At 41.9% G+C, this 17,425-nt stretch overlaps 2 protein-coding genes across 4 annotated transcripts in view; both read left to right on the top strand.

Moving 5' to 3' along the window:
- LOC127667560 (apolipoprotein L2-like) overlaps positions 1-17,425 on the top strand; it is a 75,096-nt gene that overhangs the window by 16,992 nt on the left and 40,679 nt on the right. The window lies entirely within an intron of this gene.
- LOC127667561 (apolipoprotein L2-like) overlaps positions 1-17,425 on the top strand; it is a 45,798-nt gene that overhangs the window by 16,976 nt on the left and 11,397 nt on the right. For both annotated transcript variants that reach the window (XM_052160652.1, XM_052160651.1), the window contains exons 2-3: positions 10,344-10,447; positions 16,846-16,972. In XM_052160652.1, the coding sequence (XP_052016612.1) occupies positions 10,435-10,447; positions 16,846-16,972 (140 nt within the window). In that variant the 5' untranslated portion in view covers positions 10,344-10,434. The remainder of the gene's footprint in view (positions 1-10,343; positions 10,448-16,845; positions 16,973-17,425) is intronic.

Here is a 17,425-nt window from a genome sequence, read left to right as displayed (position 1 = left end):
CAGGAATGTCGCAGACTGATTGAATGGGCTTAGAAGCCCAGCTCAATGCTGTGGGGGAAGGGACAATAAGTTATTTGCCATTTTTCCCTTACTGCTTTTAATATTCTTTCTTTGTTTAGTGAATTTGGTGTTTTGATTATTATGTGCCAGGAGGACTTTCTGTTCTGGTCCAGTCTGTTTGGAGTTCTGAAGGATTCTTGTGTGTTCATGGGCATCTCTTTCTCTAGGTTAGGAAAGTTTTCTTCTATAATTTTGTTGAAGATATTTACTGGGCCTTTAAGATGTAAATCCTCAGCCATGCAGTGGTGGCACACGCCTGTAATCCCAGCACTCTGGGAGGCAGAGGCAGGCAGATTTCTGAGTTCGAGGCCAGCCTGGTCTACAGAGTGACCAACAACAAAAAAGATGTAAATCCTTGCTCTTGTCTATACCTATAATCCTTAGGTTTGGTCTTTTCATTGTGTCCTGGAGTTCCTAGATGTTTTGGGCTACCAGCTTTATGCATTTTGCATTTTCTTTGACTGTTTTTTGTTTGTTTGTTTTGTTGTTTGTTTTTTGTTTTTTGAGACAGGGTTTCTCTGTGTAGCCCTGGCTGTCCTGGAACTCACTTTGTAAACCAGACTGGCCTCAAACTCAGAAATCTGCCTGCCTCTGCCTCCCAAGTGCTGGGATTAAAGGCATACACCACCACTGCCCGGCTTCCTTTGACTGTTGAGTCAATGTTTTCTATGGTATCTTCAGCACCTGAGGTTCTTTCTTCTATCTCTTGTATTCTGTTGTTGATGCTTGCATCTATAACTCCTGAATTCTTTCCAAGGTTTTCTAACTCCAGAGATGTGAGTCCCTTTGTGATTTCTTTATTGTTTCTACTTCTACTTTTAAATCCTGGATAGTTCTGTTCAGTTCCTTCACTTAATTGTGTTTTCCTGTAATTCTTTAATGGATATTTGTGTTTCTTCTTTAAGGGCTTCTGCCTGTTGACCCATGATCTCCTGTATTTCTTTAAGGGATTTATGTGTTTCCTCTTTAAGGGCTTTTACTTGTTGACCGATGTTCTCCTGTAATTCTTTAAGGGAGTTATTTAAGTGTTTCTTGAAGCCCTCTATCAGCATCATGAGATAGGATTTTAAATCCAACTCTTGTTTTTCTGGTGTGTTGGGGTATCTGGGACTTGCTGTGGTGGGAGAACTGGGTTCTGATGTTGCCATGTGGCCTTGGTTTCTGTTGGTTTTCTTGTGCTTGCTTTTCACCATCTGGTTATCTCTGGTGCTAGTTGGTATTGTTGTCTCTGGCTGGAATTTGTTCCTCCTGTGGGCCTGTAAGCCTGTGTCCTTACTCCTTTGAGTTCAAAAGTGAAAGCACTGCTGGGAGAGCTCTCTCTCCTGGCGGGCTATGCACAGAAGGTTGTGGGGTTTCCTGGCTCCCTGGTGCAAATGGCGGTGGGAAGACTTCCAACCCAACTGATCCACTGATCGTATGCCCTGTGTACTGTACTCTCCAGAGAGAAGGTAGAGATCTCACCTCTGCACTCAGAAGTGAAAGCACTGCTGGGAGAGCTCTCTCTCCTGGCGGGCTATGCACAGAAGGTTGTGGGGTTTCCTGGCTCCCTGGTGCAAATGGCAGTGGGAAGACTTCCAACTCAACTGATCCACTGATCTTATGCCCTGTGTACTGTACTCTCCAGAGAGAAGGTAGAGATCTCACCTCTGCACTCAGAAGTGAAAGCGCTGCTGGGGGATCACTCGCTCCTGGGGGGCTATGCACAGAAGGCTGTGGAGTCTCCTGGCTCCCTGGTGCAAAAAATCTCTAAGTCAGTTTTAACAGTCTCCAAGTTCTCTGTTCCACGGGGTCTAAAAGCTTGAAGCAAGGCAATGTATCTAATCTGGGACATAGGCAAGTGAAGTCACCATTGTCGGGGCACTCAGCAAGCCGGGAGTCGACATTATCTTCAGCATGCCACACCGATCACTCTGGCAGCTAACATGCTTCTGCAGAATTCTGCAGAAAAAACACAAGCATGCCTTCTTCCTGATATTACATACCTGATGAGGATCATGCCATATGCCAATAAGTGGATCCTTCCATCTCACCTAGGCATGAGTATGCCCAGTTGTAGGATGCTATAGACACTCAGCAAGAAGTTCCTTGGCATCCAAATTTTACATTTTTCTTTAAAATATAAAAGCATGATTTAAATAATATGCACAGGGATATAATTTCTCCCTTTTTGTTTTTTAAGAAGATATTATTTTAAAATTTCACAATATCTTCTCCTTGAGAATTATTAAGAATTAAATTGTTGTTAAATTGATGTCAAAACATCTCAAGTGTTTGATGACTGTAATAAATAGCCAGTTCCATTATCTGTTTGCTTTTTTGTTGTTGGTTTTTTGGGGGGTTTTTTGTTTGTTTGTTTGTTTGTTTGTTTTTTGGTTTTTTGGATTTGGTTTTGTTGAGACAGGGTTTCTCTGTGTATCCCTGGCTGTCCTGGAATTCACTCTGTAGACCAGGCTGGCCTTGAACTCAGAAATCCGCCTGCCTCTGCCTCCCAGAGTGCTGGGATTACAGGTGTGCGCCATCACCGCCTGGCCCATTATCTGTTTTAATCTAAATTGCAACACCAAGCATAGGCAATAATATAGGAAATGTCTATACAAGCATAGAAAATAAATGTATCATTTTTAGTTGCTTTTCTGTTAGAGCAGTTGCGACTAGAAAGCCTAAAAATGTATCATTAATCACATGCACATATTTTAATTTTCTAAAATCAGAAATATGAGTACCATTCATTTGTAATAATTGATTAACACCTCTAGAATTAACACCATTATGTGGTACAGGTAGAAATTAAGGACACAGAAAACAAGTCTTTACAATTTGATGTGCACATTTTCTAAAAATATAAAATTGTTCTCAAGCCATTACTATTTTGATGATGTAAAGAATATGATTGTATAGCCAATTGTTCCTGTGTAAGGCCTGTAGTCTGCCTGTGACACAAATCTCTTATGACCTTGCCTTAAGGGGTCTTGTTCAGGCAATCTAGGATGAGTTCTTTTTTAAAGATTTATTAATTTATTATATATAAGTATATTGTAGCTGTCTTCAGACACACAAGAAGAGGGTGTCATATCTCATTACAGATGGTTGTGAGCCACCATGTGGTTGCTGGGAATTGAACTTAGGATCTCTGGAAGAGCAGTCGGTGCTCTTAACCACTGAGCCATCTCACCAGCCCCTGGATAAGCTCTTAAATGTCCAGAGGACAGTCATTTAGAGGAACATAGCTTTTCTTAATTTGAATTGTATTTGTATAAATAATTGTAAAATTTAAGAATTAGCATTATCTAAAAAAGGAACAATTTCAAACAATTGTAAGCCATGATATATATATATATATATATATATATATATATATATATATATATAAAATCAGTATACAAATTAAAAGCTTGATTTTTAACATTTTAAAAATAGCCACTATAGCACCCAAGTCAATTATCTGTGCTGAAGCAGGGGGAAACTCAAAAGAATAAACATGTGATCCAATTACATGACTCCCAGAGTAGATGCAATCTTTATGGGATGCGTGTATAAATTTACAGGAAATACAAAAGCATGTATGGAAGCAAATTTTAACAACTTATCTTTTGGATAACAATTATCAATTTTGCCTAAAAGGTTTGTCATGCAATAGGTCAACAATCAATATTGTGCACTAACCAATTTGATTGCTGTTTGAAACGAGTAAAAAATGTTTCATCAGGTTCTTAAGACATTCCTTTCAAAATACTTTCATGATTTTATCTTACAACACTTTCTTAACACATCAATATCTTTATTGGAGGATGTTAAAACTTTACTTGGAGATGAAAAAAGATGATTCTACATTAATGTGCCCTTTGTCAAGGAAGGGCAGTGAACACATAACATAAACTGTTGGGTGGGAGGAAGGTGGTCACGAGGAGATCCAGAAGTGGCTTGGTACAAGGAGTGGGTCAGGAGTGAGTATTTAGGGACCCTGCGTGTGTGGAGGAAATTGGCCATGAGGACAGCGGTCAGGAGTGGAGACGGGCAAGGTGGTGTAAAGTGATGTGCTAAGGGTTGGCATGAGAGAGAATCCTAGATCGGTGACTTAGGGGGAGCAGAGTTGAGCTATGGAAGGAGAGCTATGGAAGGAGAGATCTGGTGACTTCTGGAACTGAGGAAATTTCGGAATGAGACAGGGTCAGATTGGCTAGCCGAGAGGGAGGGCCTGCAGAGGAGGAGGGCATGTATACACTGAGGCAGGGGGACACTCCTAGTCAGGGTCGGGACTGTTGAGTGTCAGGATCCATCTATGTAAAGACAAAAGGCCTTGGGAACAACATCCAGGAGTATCGAGAAGAAATCGTCTTTAAGATTTAGAACTGGAAAGGGAGTGGTGTTGTCACGGCTAATGGAGAGGATAGCCCAAGGGTTAGAGACTCCGGGTGTGGAGCAGCAGCAGCAATGGTGGGAAGATCCTGGACCAAGGACGAGGTTCCAGTGGGTTCTGACCATTAATAAGGGAGAGGAGCTGAGAGGTAGAAGCCGTTTGTATAAAAGGAATTGAATGACAGATGTGAGGCCTCGGAGGCTGGCTGAGGGTAGGGGGTGTGAGGTTGGGCAAGTAGGAGGATCGTCTTTGATGTGCATCAAGACAAGGGGAGCCTACCCCACAGGAACTGAGAGGGACTTTTAGACTGGTCCCCAATTATTTCTTGGATTACTAATTATATACTTTAAATTACTTTATTAGACTTTAGGAACTCTAAATCTTCCTCAGCATGAAATCGGTCAGCAAGGCGAATGGTACCCATGAAGCAGACTTACCAGGCAGCTGCAGTTAAAGCAACAGTTGGTCGTCAATGTCCTCAGAGGTCTGTGAAGGATTGATTTTGAGTAGGAAGCCGAATATAAGTGACTTTTGTATCAACTAAACTGGCAGAGCCTCACTTAGTAGGTTGAGGCTCACATGGTTCTTTGCAGAAGCCGCCTGTCTTAAGTTGTCAGAGAAGAATAGCATTTAATCTTCAGTTGTCCCACAGAGCAGAGGACCCTCAGATATCACGGCTAGATTTGAGGAATTTTTCCTATAGGAGGAGGAACTTGGGAAATCTGTCCTTAGTTTGACAAGGCAGAGTACAGCAGTGAACCCAAAGTGTCTGTAGTTTGTACAGGTTCCTGTCAGTAGGTGAGGCATGGGCAGTTCGTCCAGTGGTTAGCGTCACCACATTTCAGGTAAAGTTGTCAGTGTGGTGTCCCATCTGCTTTCTTTGGAGACCTTAAAGTTTTCTTTTTAGGAGGTGTCTCTGTTTATTGTGGGGAATGTCTTTTGAACATGTTTAAACTCCAGATTTAGCAGATCTCTGAGGAGTTTGAAGACTTAAGTATTTATTAAGTCTACCTTATTTTAAGCTTAAACTTGAAAAAAAACACATATGGACAGCTCAATAAAGCCTATTTCTGTAATTAATCATGATCTTCTGAGATCTTCCAAAAGACTGGCCTCACTTTTCCAGCTCTGCCCTCTGTAGCACTCCAGGCTCAGGTTGATCCACTCCACTGCCTCTGCTCTTCTTGGTGGTCATCCCATGGTACTGGAATCTCCAGTACACTGGGGTCTTCCACTGCAACTAAGCTTCACCAATAGCCTCTCGTAGGCTCTCTTCATGGTGCCAAGCCTCAACGCCTTTGCATGATCCCTTCAGTCCTGTGCTATCAGTTGCAACTGAGGCTGTGCCTTCACCAATGGCCTTCCATGGCCTCTCACAGTGCCAAGCCTCAGCTGCTCTTCATGACTCCTTCATGCCTTCAAAACCAGTATCACCTGGGTGACTCTTACACATTGCCAAGTCCAGCTGCAACACGAGGTACAACCTTGGCTATCTCTGGAACACAGCTTCTCTGTGCTCTCAGAAAACACTTCCCAGAAGGTTTCACTTCAGTGATGCTGGTCTCTTCTTAATCATGACTAATTTCTTAGCTCCAGCTCACCAGCATCAATTGTCCCAGGAGTCCCTTCTAGTCTTAGCTCTAAAGCCAGAACCACATGGCCCAAGCTGTGCAAATGGCTGAAGCTGTCATGTTCTCCTGCTTGCTGGGGCTTGTTCTATGACATTATCACCAGCTTTCTGTTTTCCAACTCCTTCACTACCTAAGCTTGGCTGACCTGGATCTTGCTCTGTAGATTGACCTTGAAATGAGAGATCTCCGTGCCTGTCTCATAGGATTAAAGGTGGGTACCACCATGCTCTTGCTCCAAAGTCTCATTCCCTTAATATGCTATCTCCCAGAACATAGCATTCATCTTCATTTCACTTCCTGGTGCCCCTTTAATAATTTAATACCATATATTTTATACTTTCCCTTTCTAAGATTGCTATGCTTGTTCAAAATGCTCGTCATGAGACTTAACCAGAGAACAAAGTCATTGCTGGGCTTTTTAAGGTGTCCTTTGTCAATGTAATCAACAGGAATCTCAATCCCAGCACTTGGGAGGCAGACAGAAGCAGATTTCTGAATTCGAGACAGCCTTGTCTACAGAGTGAGTTCCAGGATAGCCAGGGCTATACAGAGAAACTCTGTCTTGAAAAACCAAAAAAAAAAAAAAATACAAAAAAAATACAAAAAAACAAAACAAAACCAAAAAAAAAAAAAAAACCCAAAAACAAAAATCTCTCTACCTTAGCCTCAGGTAATGGCTGACTCTTCAGACAAGGGCAAAAAGGAGCTACATTCTTCAACAAAATACCACAAAACAGTCTCTAGGCCACATACTGAAATTCTTCTCCTCTGAAACCTCTTGGATCAGGTCTGTATAGTTCAAATCAAAACGATCTTTTCCACATTCCTACTAGGATGGCTCATTAAGTCCCACTTAAAGGATTCCGCTGCTTTTGAAATCTGAAGTCCCAAAATCCACATTCTTTCAAACAAAAGCATGGTCAGGCCTATCACAGAAATACCCCAGTCTCTGGTACCAACTAATGTCTTAGGGTTTCATTGCTGTGAACAGACACCATGACCAAGGCAAGTGTGATAAGGACAACAGTTAATTGGGCTGGCTTAAAGGTTCAGAGGTTTCGTCCACCATCATTAAGGTGGGAGGACTTATCTCTGGAGGGAAACAGCTAGGAGTGCACAGGGCAGACTATCAGTGGAGCAGCAGAAGTCTTCTGGCTGCCATTTGTACCAGGGAGCCAGGCGGCTCCACAGCCTTCTGTGCACAGACCCTGCCAGAAGAGAGTTGGTCTCCCAGGAGTATGGACATAGATTTACAGGCCCACAGGAGGGACAAACTCCAGCCAGAGACAGCAAGACTAACTAACACCAGAGATAACCAGATGGTGAAAGGCAAGAGCAAGAACCCCACCAACAGAAATCAAGGCTACTTGGCAACATCAGAATCCACCACAGCAAGTCCCAGATAGCCCAACACACCAGAAAGGCAAGAGTTTGATTTAAAATCTCATCTGATGATGCTGATAGAGGATTTCAAGAAGGACATAAATAATTTCCTTAAAGAAATACATGAGAACATGGGTCAACAGATAGAAGTCGTTAAAGAGGAAATAAAAATCCCTTAAAGAATTACAGGAAAACACAATCAAATGAAGGAACTGAAAAAAACCACCCAGGATCTAAAAGTGGAAGTAGAAACAATGAAGAAATCACAAAAGGAGACAATTCTGGAGAAAAAAAAAAACTTGGAAAGAAATCAGGAGTCATAGATGTAACATCAACAACAGAATACAAGAAATAGAAGAAAGAATCTCAGGTGCAGAAGATACCATAGAAAACATTGACTCAACAGTCAAAGAAAATACAAAATGCAAAAAGCTTATAACCCAAAACATCCAGGAAATCCAAGACACAATGAAAAGAGCAAACCTAAGGATTATAGGTATAGAAGAGAGTAAAGATTTACAACTTGAAGGGACAGTAAATATCTTCAATAAAATTATAGAAGAAAACTTCCTAACTTAAAGAAAGAGATGCCCATGAACATACAAGAAGCCTATAGAACTCCAAACAGACTGGACTAGAACAGAAAGTCCTCCCAGGACATAATAATCAAAACGCCAAATGCACTAAACAAAAAACGAATATTAAAAGCAGCAAGGGATAAAGGGCAAGTAACTTATAAAGACAGACCTATCAGAATTACACCAGACTTTTTACCAGGGACAATGAAAGCTAGAAGATGCTGGGCAGATCTCATACAGACCCTAAGAGAACACAAATGCCAGCCCAGGCTACTATACCCAACAAAACTCTCAATCACCGTAGATGGAGAAACCAAGATATTCCATGATAAAACCAAATTTACACAATATCTCCCACAAATCCAGCCCTACAAAGGATAATAGATGGAAAACACCAGCACGAGGTGATTTTCTACACCCTAGAAAAAGGAAGAAAGTAATCTTCCAACAAACCCAAAAGAAGATAACCACACAAACACAAAAATAACATCAAAAATAACAAGAAGCAACAATCACTATTCCTTAATATCTCTTAATATCAATGGACTCAATTCCCTAATAAAAAGACATAGACTAACATACATATTTTTCATGTAAATCTTCAGTTTTATCAGAAAATATTTTAATTGCTCTATCAATTAATTTAGTGTTTTTATGTCTACCATTTTATCTGCATTATTTTTCATAATGATCTTCAATTTTAACATGTTTTTCTATATTTTTCCACAATTTTATCAGAAATATCCACATAAAACCTCAATTCTATTATAAAATGTTTCTACTTCCTTTTTCAATTAATTTAGGAATGTTTTTATGTCTACCACTTTACTCTTTAATTTCCCATGAAAATGGTCAATTTTAACATGTTTTCTATAATCTCTTCTATTTTATCTGATATATTTTCCATGTAAATCTTCAATTTTATCATAAAATGTTTTTACTTCCTTTTTCAATAAAATAACATGCTTTTCAAAAAAAAAAAAAAAAAAGGTGGGAGCATGGCAGCATCTAGGCAGCCATGATGCAGGCAGAGCTGAGAGAGTTCTACATCTTCATCTGAAGGCAGCTAGTGGAAGACTGGCTTCCAGGCAGCTAGGATGAGGGTCTTAAGCCCTGGCCTACAGTGACAAACTTACTCCAACAAGGTCACACCTCCTAATAGTGCCACTCCTTGGGCTAAGCATATACAAACCATCACAGCTACATAGTGAGTTTGAGGCTAGCCTGGGCTACATGAAACAACGGGGTTAAGGGAAGCAAGAGAAGGGAACAATTGAAGAAACCAGGAGTGACAGGCACAGAAATAACTGGAAACTCTCAGAAACCTGACAGAGCCTGCAGTCTGAGGGCACAGCCCCTATCTGCCTTTCCTCCTGGCTGAGCAATTCCATGGAGTTTGCTTTTCTGTCACCAAGGGCCCATGGCTCAGATTATACAGACTTCATGAGCTAGACTAGAGAAGCCAGTAGGGAGGAAGTAGCTTGTGGAGGCCTCTCTTGGATTGGGGCTGCGTTCCAGGGCTGCCTGGAGCACTGGCCTGGAGCACTGGCCTGGAGCACTGGAAGGTGCTGGTGGTGGAAGCCGGGTGGGAGTGGTGAAGATGCAGGCACACAGCGGCAGGAGGCTGTGCAGGATGAAGGGTAGGAATTTAGCGATTCGAGGGAGGAGCTTGCGGTCCCGAACCCTGGGCTCCCCGCCCAGGGAAGGAGCCATGCAGCCACTGAGAAGATGATGAGAAGATGGAAAGCCCCCCTGTGGCCCATTTAGAGACCTCAGGAAGGGAAGCTCCCACCTGGGCTTTCAGTTGGTCAAGAGCAGGCAGGACAAGACTCACCTACACTTCTTATGGGGCGGGGGGCTCGTTAGAGGGGCTCACGTGTGACTGACTGCCCAGCAGGAAGGCTCACAGGACAGAGCAAGACCAAGGATGACAATGGGAGGAGGATACATGGTGTGTGTGTGTGTGTGTGTGTGTGTGTGTGCGCGCGCGCGCTGCGCGCGCGCGCACGCACATACATGCAGTTTCCGCCTGCACTTGGCTGCCAGAACATTCCTCTCTATCTCCCTTTCTATGTGCAGAGTCAGTCCTCTCTCCACAGCTGTGGCTTCAGCTGATGCCTCCAACAGTATCCCCAACAGGACAGCGGTCCTTCACCTTGCTAGAGAGAGAGCAGCAGGGCTGAGGTCACAAGACCGACTTCATTAAATAGCAGTGACAGAGTCCAGGGAAACAGGAGAAAGGAGGGTCAAGTTATTTTGGTCCTTGGCAGCCACTGTTGAAAGAACTGTGTGTCCCAGATGCCCAATCACTAAGCTGTCCCCGTTCTCTCACAGGGTGCCTTTCCCTCCTGTAGCCTGGACACCTGGTGAGTCATAAGGAAAACCTGTCAAGTTCTCTCCCTGACACCTAGACCTAGCAGCTATCATGGGCACTCCAGGTAAGCAACCTTGTTCCCGATTCCTGCACATGACCTAGGACTGGCAGAACCTCTGTGTTCTGCCTGCTGGGGAGTCAAAGATTCAGAAGAGAATCCTGTCTTAGTTAGGGTTTTACTGCTGTGAACAGACACCCTGATGTTGGGTTCCATAGCTGCCTGCAGCTATTACGAAGTGGGTTTCTGGAACAGAAGCTGAGGAATAAATAGGGAAGAGGGGCGAAAAGAAGTATGGCTAAGACAATATTCACTGATCAAAGCCAGAAACTTTAATGGCGCCAGACCTTTTAACAGTTTGGGCAAACCCTTCCCCCCAGACTCCAGGCTGAGTTCCGGTGGAAGTTGTCTAGCTTCTTTTGGAGGTCCTCGTCTTGACTGCTCCGTCAGCTGGGTGGGTCACCTGCTTAATTCAGGAATTCCTAGACCTGGAGGAACAATGAACTTAACCTTTACTTCGAGCACTCTGCCCTAGGTGGAGCAGGATCCTGGCTATCTGGGAGAAGTTAACCTTGACCAAAGTCAAACTCTGACCAAGTGCATGACTGCCCCAATATGGCTCTGTACATTTCCTCCTTTTTTTTATTAATTTGAAAAGGAGGAGGTAGAAAACAAGTGGATAAATATCCTTCATAAGAAGGCGGGCCTTAACCAGGAGGGGAAGCATTGACCGTAATTCCTCTTAAATATTGTATAATGTCTTTTTCAGAGGAGGGGTAATAGGCTCCCTTATTATTTTAAGGACAGCCTCTCGACGTTAACCCCTATGCAATTAGGTGTACTTCCTGGGGACTCAGAAGCAGAAATTCACCTCCCCATGCGGTGCTTTGCCTCGCACGTCTCACTGGTACCCATGTTTGTTCATAAACAAACACACATAGATCTGAGTTCTATGTGACTCTCTCTTTGGAGATCCACTTGTGTAAGTTTTGAAGCCAGGGGGGTCTGCAAGTGTCTTTAACAGACATGAAATCTCTCCATCCAGGTGAGCCTGGGTGGAGACAGCCAGTCTGCTTAACAAACAAGGTCAAGAGTTAAAGGTGGAATAGGATTAACTTGTCCCTGAAGTATCTAATTTAGTTGCAAATTAACAACTTTAAGGACCCAAAGCTTGGCCTCTGGGGTGGGAGAGGTAGCCTTGTGTATCAAGAGATATGCTGTTACTTCTCAGGAAAAGTGGAGACTATATGTTAAATTAACACAGCTGGCTGAAGATTGTTAGCCATCTTTAAAATTGGAATCTTCAATATTGGAATTATTTCTACACCAGTCTATGGTTGAGTCAGCTGAACACAATAAGGAGAAGGATCATTTTAACTCTTCTTTAGATTAATTTTTCCTAAGCTAGCTTAACAGTCTCCATGTTCTGTCCCACAAAGTCTAAAAGCTTGAAGCTAGGCAATTTATCTAACCTGGGACATTTGACAATTAAGGTAAGTCAAGAACATATACCCAATATAGCTCTTAAGTTACCATGGTCTGGGCATTCAGCAAGCACACAGTCAGCATATCTTCTGTAGCATTCTGTGGAAAAAACATAGGGGACATGCCTTCTTCCCCAATATTAAATCAGGATCATGGCATATGTCAATAAGTGAATTCCTTCATTTCACCTAGACATCAATATGCCTAATTACAAGATGTCATATACATTTAGCAAGGAGTTTCTTGGCATCCAAATTTTAAAATTTTCTTAAAAACATGTAAGCATAATTTAAATGATATGCACAGGGACACAATTTCCCCTCTCTTCTCTCTTCCAAGAAGATATTGTTTTATTAATTTAAGTTGGAACACAAAGTGTAACCCATAACATAGGCAATAACTATGTAATTATAGAAAATAAACGTAGCATTTTTAGTTGCTTTTTCTGTTAGATCAGTGGTAGAGGTAGAAATTGAGGACATCAAGAACAAATCTTTATAATTTGATGTGCACAAAATATAAAATTATTTCAAATACCTAAAGGACAGTCATTTAGAGAACATATCCTTTGTTCTTAGAAATTTGAATCACATTTGCATAAACTGTAAAAATTAAGAATTAGCGGTATTAAAAATGGACCAATTTTAAGCAATTATAAACCATGAGCTATATATATATATACTATTATAAAAGCTTGACTTTTAACATCTTAAGAATAGCTGCTATAGCACCCAATTCAGGTATCTGTGTTGAAGCAGGGAGAAACTTAAAGGAATAAACATGTGATCTGATAGTACAAATTATCTTTTGGATAACAATTATTAATTTTGCCTAGAAATGTTTGCCATGTAATAGATCAACCATTAGTAATAAATTTGATTGCTGCTTGAAGCAAGGAACAAACGTTTCCTACCTTGAAAACAGAGGTTTAAGACCTTCTGTGGCAAGCTTAAAATGAGGTAAATATAAGATAAAGCCAATTAATATATCTTAACAACCTTTGAAAGCCATTTACCTAAAAATTCTAAAAGTCCATAGTTAGGAGCAAGGGCCTGTAACAAACATTCCATGAACATTATACACTGAAAATTTTAAGATCCTAACTTCTAGTATTGAAACAGAGACAAAACTTTTTTTTTTTATCTGCCCTAGGATCCACCTTTAGTCCTTGGCAAGGACTAGATCTGAGCCTTTTATCTAAGACCAGACCCAAACCTGCAAGGACGTTTTGAGGATTAAACAAAAGAAACCTGTAATTTCATGGTCAAAGGAACCTACTTGATATCAAATACATTTCTACAGAGATCTCTTTTTTAATCTTGGAGGGTTAAATTTTGCTCCTACCATTGTAGCCTATAAACTTGTGGAAAAGTGGCAATGGGCCTCTAAAACCCATAGCTATATCACTCTCAAAATTATCTTAATTACAAAATGTTAACAATTATGAGCCTGCAAACTGAAAACTGTAGCCAATGACACACTGATTTTTATTGTAACTCAATGTTTTCTTGCAATATTAGAGCACAATTGTAATTTTGGAAGCAAATCCCAATTTTAAGCAATCTATTTTCTTTAAAATCAATGACAAACACATATTTACAGCACAAGGTTTGTCTGTCAGTTCTTATGTTCAAGTGTATGACAGTGTAACTTATTAAAGAGACATTATTTTAAATCTTAATCTTCATTAAGTCTAATCTCTAGGCCAAGATTCACATGAAACACCATGTCAATTTAGGAGCATCTTAAAGGCCTGTATTTCCTGGATTGCGTCATGCCACGTGTTGTTTAAAAATGGCGACTACCCTAAACTACCAGCTTTAACCGTCATGCCACGTGTTGTTTAAAAATGGCAACTACCCTAAACTACCAGCTTTAACCGTCATGCCACGTGTTGTTTAAAAATGGCAACTACCCTAAACTACCAGCTTTAACCTAACTTTTGTTAATAACATTATACCTTTTAAATCATGTCTAGTGACTTAAGCCAATACTCTATAGTCAAGACATGTAAAATATACCTTTAAATCTAATTATAAACAAGAACAAAGCATGAGTTGCGTTAGGCCACGAGTAGCTAGTTAAGATGGCTCTAACACCGAATCACCAGTTTTAAACTAACCTTTTCTTACTAACACTATATCTTTTAAATCATACCCAATTAATTTATAACTCTTTAGTCAAGATGTTATGTAAAACCTTATACCGTTAAGACCAATTAGAAACAAGTATAACGCGACTACATGAATTTTACAAGCCAAACCAAAGTTTTCCCAAATCTTGAGGCTTCTGGGCTTTTAAAAGCGGCTTTTTCTCCAGCCATGCTTGTCTCTTGGGTGAGTGAGCTGCGCTGCTGTGGCGCGGCTTTAAATCAATCTCCACACAAACTGTGGCTGGCTCAAGAGGTTGCCAGCAGATGAAATCTTTATCAATTTTTCTTTTTAACATGAAACAGTCATTCACACAAAAACATAGAGAGGACATAAACATACACATAGACAAACAGTCGGTGCACCGGGACAAACACGGAAAGATACACAGAAAGTTAAGCGCACTTGTTAAGCAATTGCATCCATTTTCCTCTTTAAACAGCTCTTAGAGGCTGTGGACATATGTCTATTTTAAAGCCCCTTTCTTTTTCGCCTAAATCAGCTCTTACGAGCTTTGGGCAAATGCCTACCAAATTCCTTCCCCATATTCCACTGTCTGTCCCCTAAGTGAGTACAGCACTGGGTCCATACTGACCCTGACCAAGGCAACACTTATGAGGACAACATTTAATTGGAACTGGCTTACAGGTTCAATATTTCAGTCCGTTATCATCAAGGCATGGCAGTGTCCAGGCAGGCATGGTGCAGAAGGAACTGAGACTTCTACATCTTTATCTGAAGGCCACTAGGAGAAGGCTGGCTTCCAAGCAGCTAAGGAACGGGTCTTAAAACCCATGACCACAGTGGCACACTTCATCCCAAAAGGCAACACACCTCCTAACTGTGTCACTCCCAGGGCCAAGCATATTCAAACAACCACAAACCCCAAAGGGAATATAGAGAGTTTCTCAGTCCTGGGTGAGAGCAGCTCTTTTTCTTCATTTTGTCCTGGGTAAAGTCCCAGGAGTCAACTCCTTGATATCCAGCCTGAAAAATGGAAGCCAGGAAAGAAAAGGAGGGAGGGAGAGAGGGAGGGAGGGAGAGGGAGAGAGGGAGGGAGGGAGGGAGAGAGAGAGGGAGAGAGGGAGAGAGGGAGAAAAAGCAGGAGGGAGGGAGAGAGGAAAATTAGAGACAGCCCTATCTTATCCCTCTCAAGGTGACTTCCTCTCAACTGAGCCTGAAGCACAGTCCTTGAACAGGCAGTGCACCCTGCCCCAGCCCAAGTCATCCTGGAACTCACTCTGATGAGCAGCCTGACCTCAAACTCACAGAGCTCCATCCCCCTGCCTCAACCTTCCAAGTGCTGGATTAAAAGTATGCACCAAATTGCCAGGCATCATTTCATTTTTAAAATTCTTTTGTTGTCTGTTTAGATCATTTATTCATTCAAACATGCATTCAGAGTTTTTATTCATTCATTCATTCATTCATTCAACCATGCATTCAGGGTTTTTTTTTCAGTTCATTCATTTAGCCTTACATTCAAAATTTTTAAAGCTGGTGTTACCTACTTTTGTCATTGATGTGATTAATAAGAATATTAATCTTTTTATTTGCTTACACTGTTGTATAATTTGGTAATTCCAGGAATACAAAAAGGCAGGAAGAGATATCAGTTCACATAATGGCAGATAATAAAACAGTAACATATAAAGCAGTAACAAAAATGGCCAAACAAGACGTGGCCATACACCCCTAAGACACATCCCACTGCCACCCAGACTCCAGCAGGGCCCACTTACCATGGTGCCTCCACTGAGTCTTTGAACCCCTCATTAGCTCAGGCATTATGATCTGATTAGATCGAGAAGCACCCTCACAACCCCCAGATAAGGGGCTACTAAAAACATGGATATTTATTAATTCTGTGGAGTTGAAACTCAGGATTAAAAACTGGTCATTCCTGTGTCAAATGTCACATTTGAGGCTACAGAATTGCTCAGTGGTTAAGAGCACTTGCTGCTCCTGCAGAGGACCTGGGTTCAGTTCCCAGCACCCACATCAGGCTCCCAACAGTCTGTAAACTGCCACTACATGGGATCCAATGGGTTCCATGGGCACCGGGCACACACACGGTGCACACACATAAACACAGGCAAACACTCATACATACAAAATAGAAATAAGGAAAAAGATGTAAATCCACATTCAAGAGCCAACACCAGGCACACAGCAAATGGACACCATCACTGGGATTTCCCCCTCTTCCTGGGAATGAAGGGCTCACTTCCTCATTGTTCTAAGCTGAACAAGATGAAAATTCCTGCAAAGTACCAGGACACCTCCTGGGCTCATTAGCCTCCTCAAGATGTCATCAAAAGGGTCACTGGGCAGGTGTCTTATAAAGAAAAGACCTCTTCTCTCAGTGCTCTGGAATCTGACACCCACAATCAAAGTGTAGCAGGTTGGCCCTGGAGAGCACTCTCTTCCTGCTTGACAGGGAGTTCCTATGTCCTGTCTGTGTGCCTGGACAGAGGGAGAGGGGCAGGGAAAGAGAAAACGGACAGGGGGAGAAAGAGAAGGAGAAGGAGGGAAAAGGGAGGGCAGTTTCTTCCTGTTTCTGTGAGGGCGCTAACAGAATGGGTCAGGAGCTCACACACACCCTCACTTAATTTCAATATTGTGTGTGCTTAAAGGCTCTGTCTCCAAACACAGTCCCCAGGATTAGGGCTTTTACAAATGAGTTTAAGGGCATACTCAGCCCTTAGTGACTCCTTTAGAATACTCCATTGTGCCAGGTACTAGGGCAGACATTTAACCAGTGTATCCCTGACCCATTCAAGCTCTTGTGCACAGTCCTCTAACCATATGCGTTTCCTTCTCATCTAGATGGGGAACGCTTCGTTGAGACTGGGGTTAACTGCCTCTTGGACATGAGGAGCACAGAGGACGTGCAGCTCCTGCTGACAGAAGAGGAAACCTGGAAACAGTTTGTGGCAGGAGTTGATTTGTCCAGGTCACCTCCCTAGGACACACCAACAGTACCAGAGTTTATTCAGGCCTGGTTGACTTGTTCAGGGCAGACAAACCAAGTAGTTAGGGTTCAGAATGTCTCTCCTCAACAAATATTTCCCTCACCATGTTCTTTACCAGGAAAGAGCTTCTGCTTGAGGGGAGATGGCAGCAGCCGTAGAGAACAAAATTATTCCTGCCATTGCCATTCCTGTGACCATGGGAAATTAGTTTTTTACCTTCTTCTTTAGTTGGTCACTGTCGAATGACACTGTGAGAATAATAAGATAATGCGTGTGGAGAGCCCAGCATGTGGCCAGTACACAGTAGGCAGCCTGCACACAGTAGGTGTTCATCAAAAGTTAGCTTTTAAAGTGTGTGTATGTGTGTGTGTGTGTGTCTGTGTATGTGTGTGTGTGTGTGTGTGTGTGTGTGTGTGTGTGTGTGTGTGTGGTTT

Source organism: Apodemus sylvaticus, chromosome 17 (assembly GCF_947179515.1).
Source record: "Apodemus sylvaticus chromosome 17, mApoSyl1.1, whole genome shotgun sequence".
Lineage (NCBI taxonomy): Eukaryota > Metazoa > Chordata > Mammalia > Rodentia > Muridae > Apodemus > Apodemus sylvaticus.
Note: the sequence above shows the minus strand (reverse complement) of the source record. Positions and strands in the feature narration are given on the sequence as shown.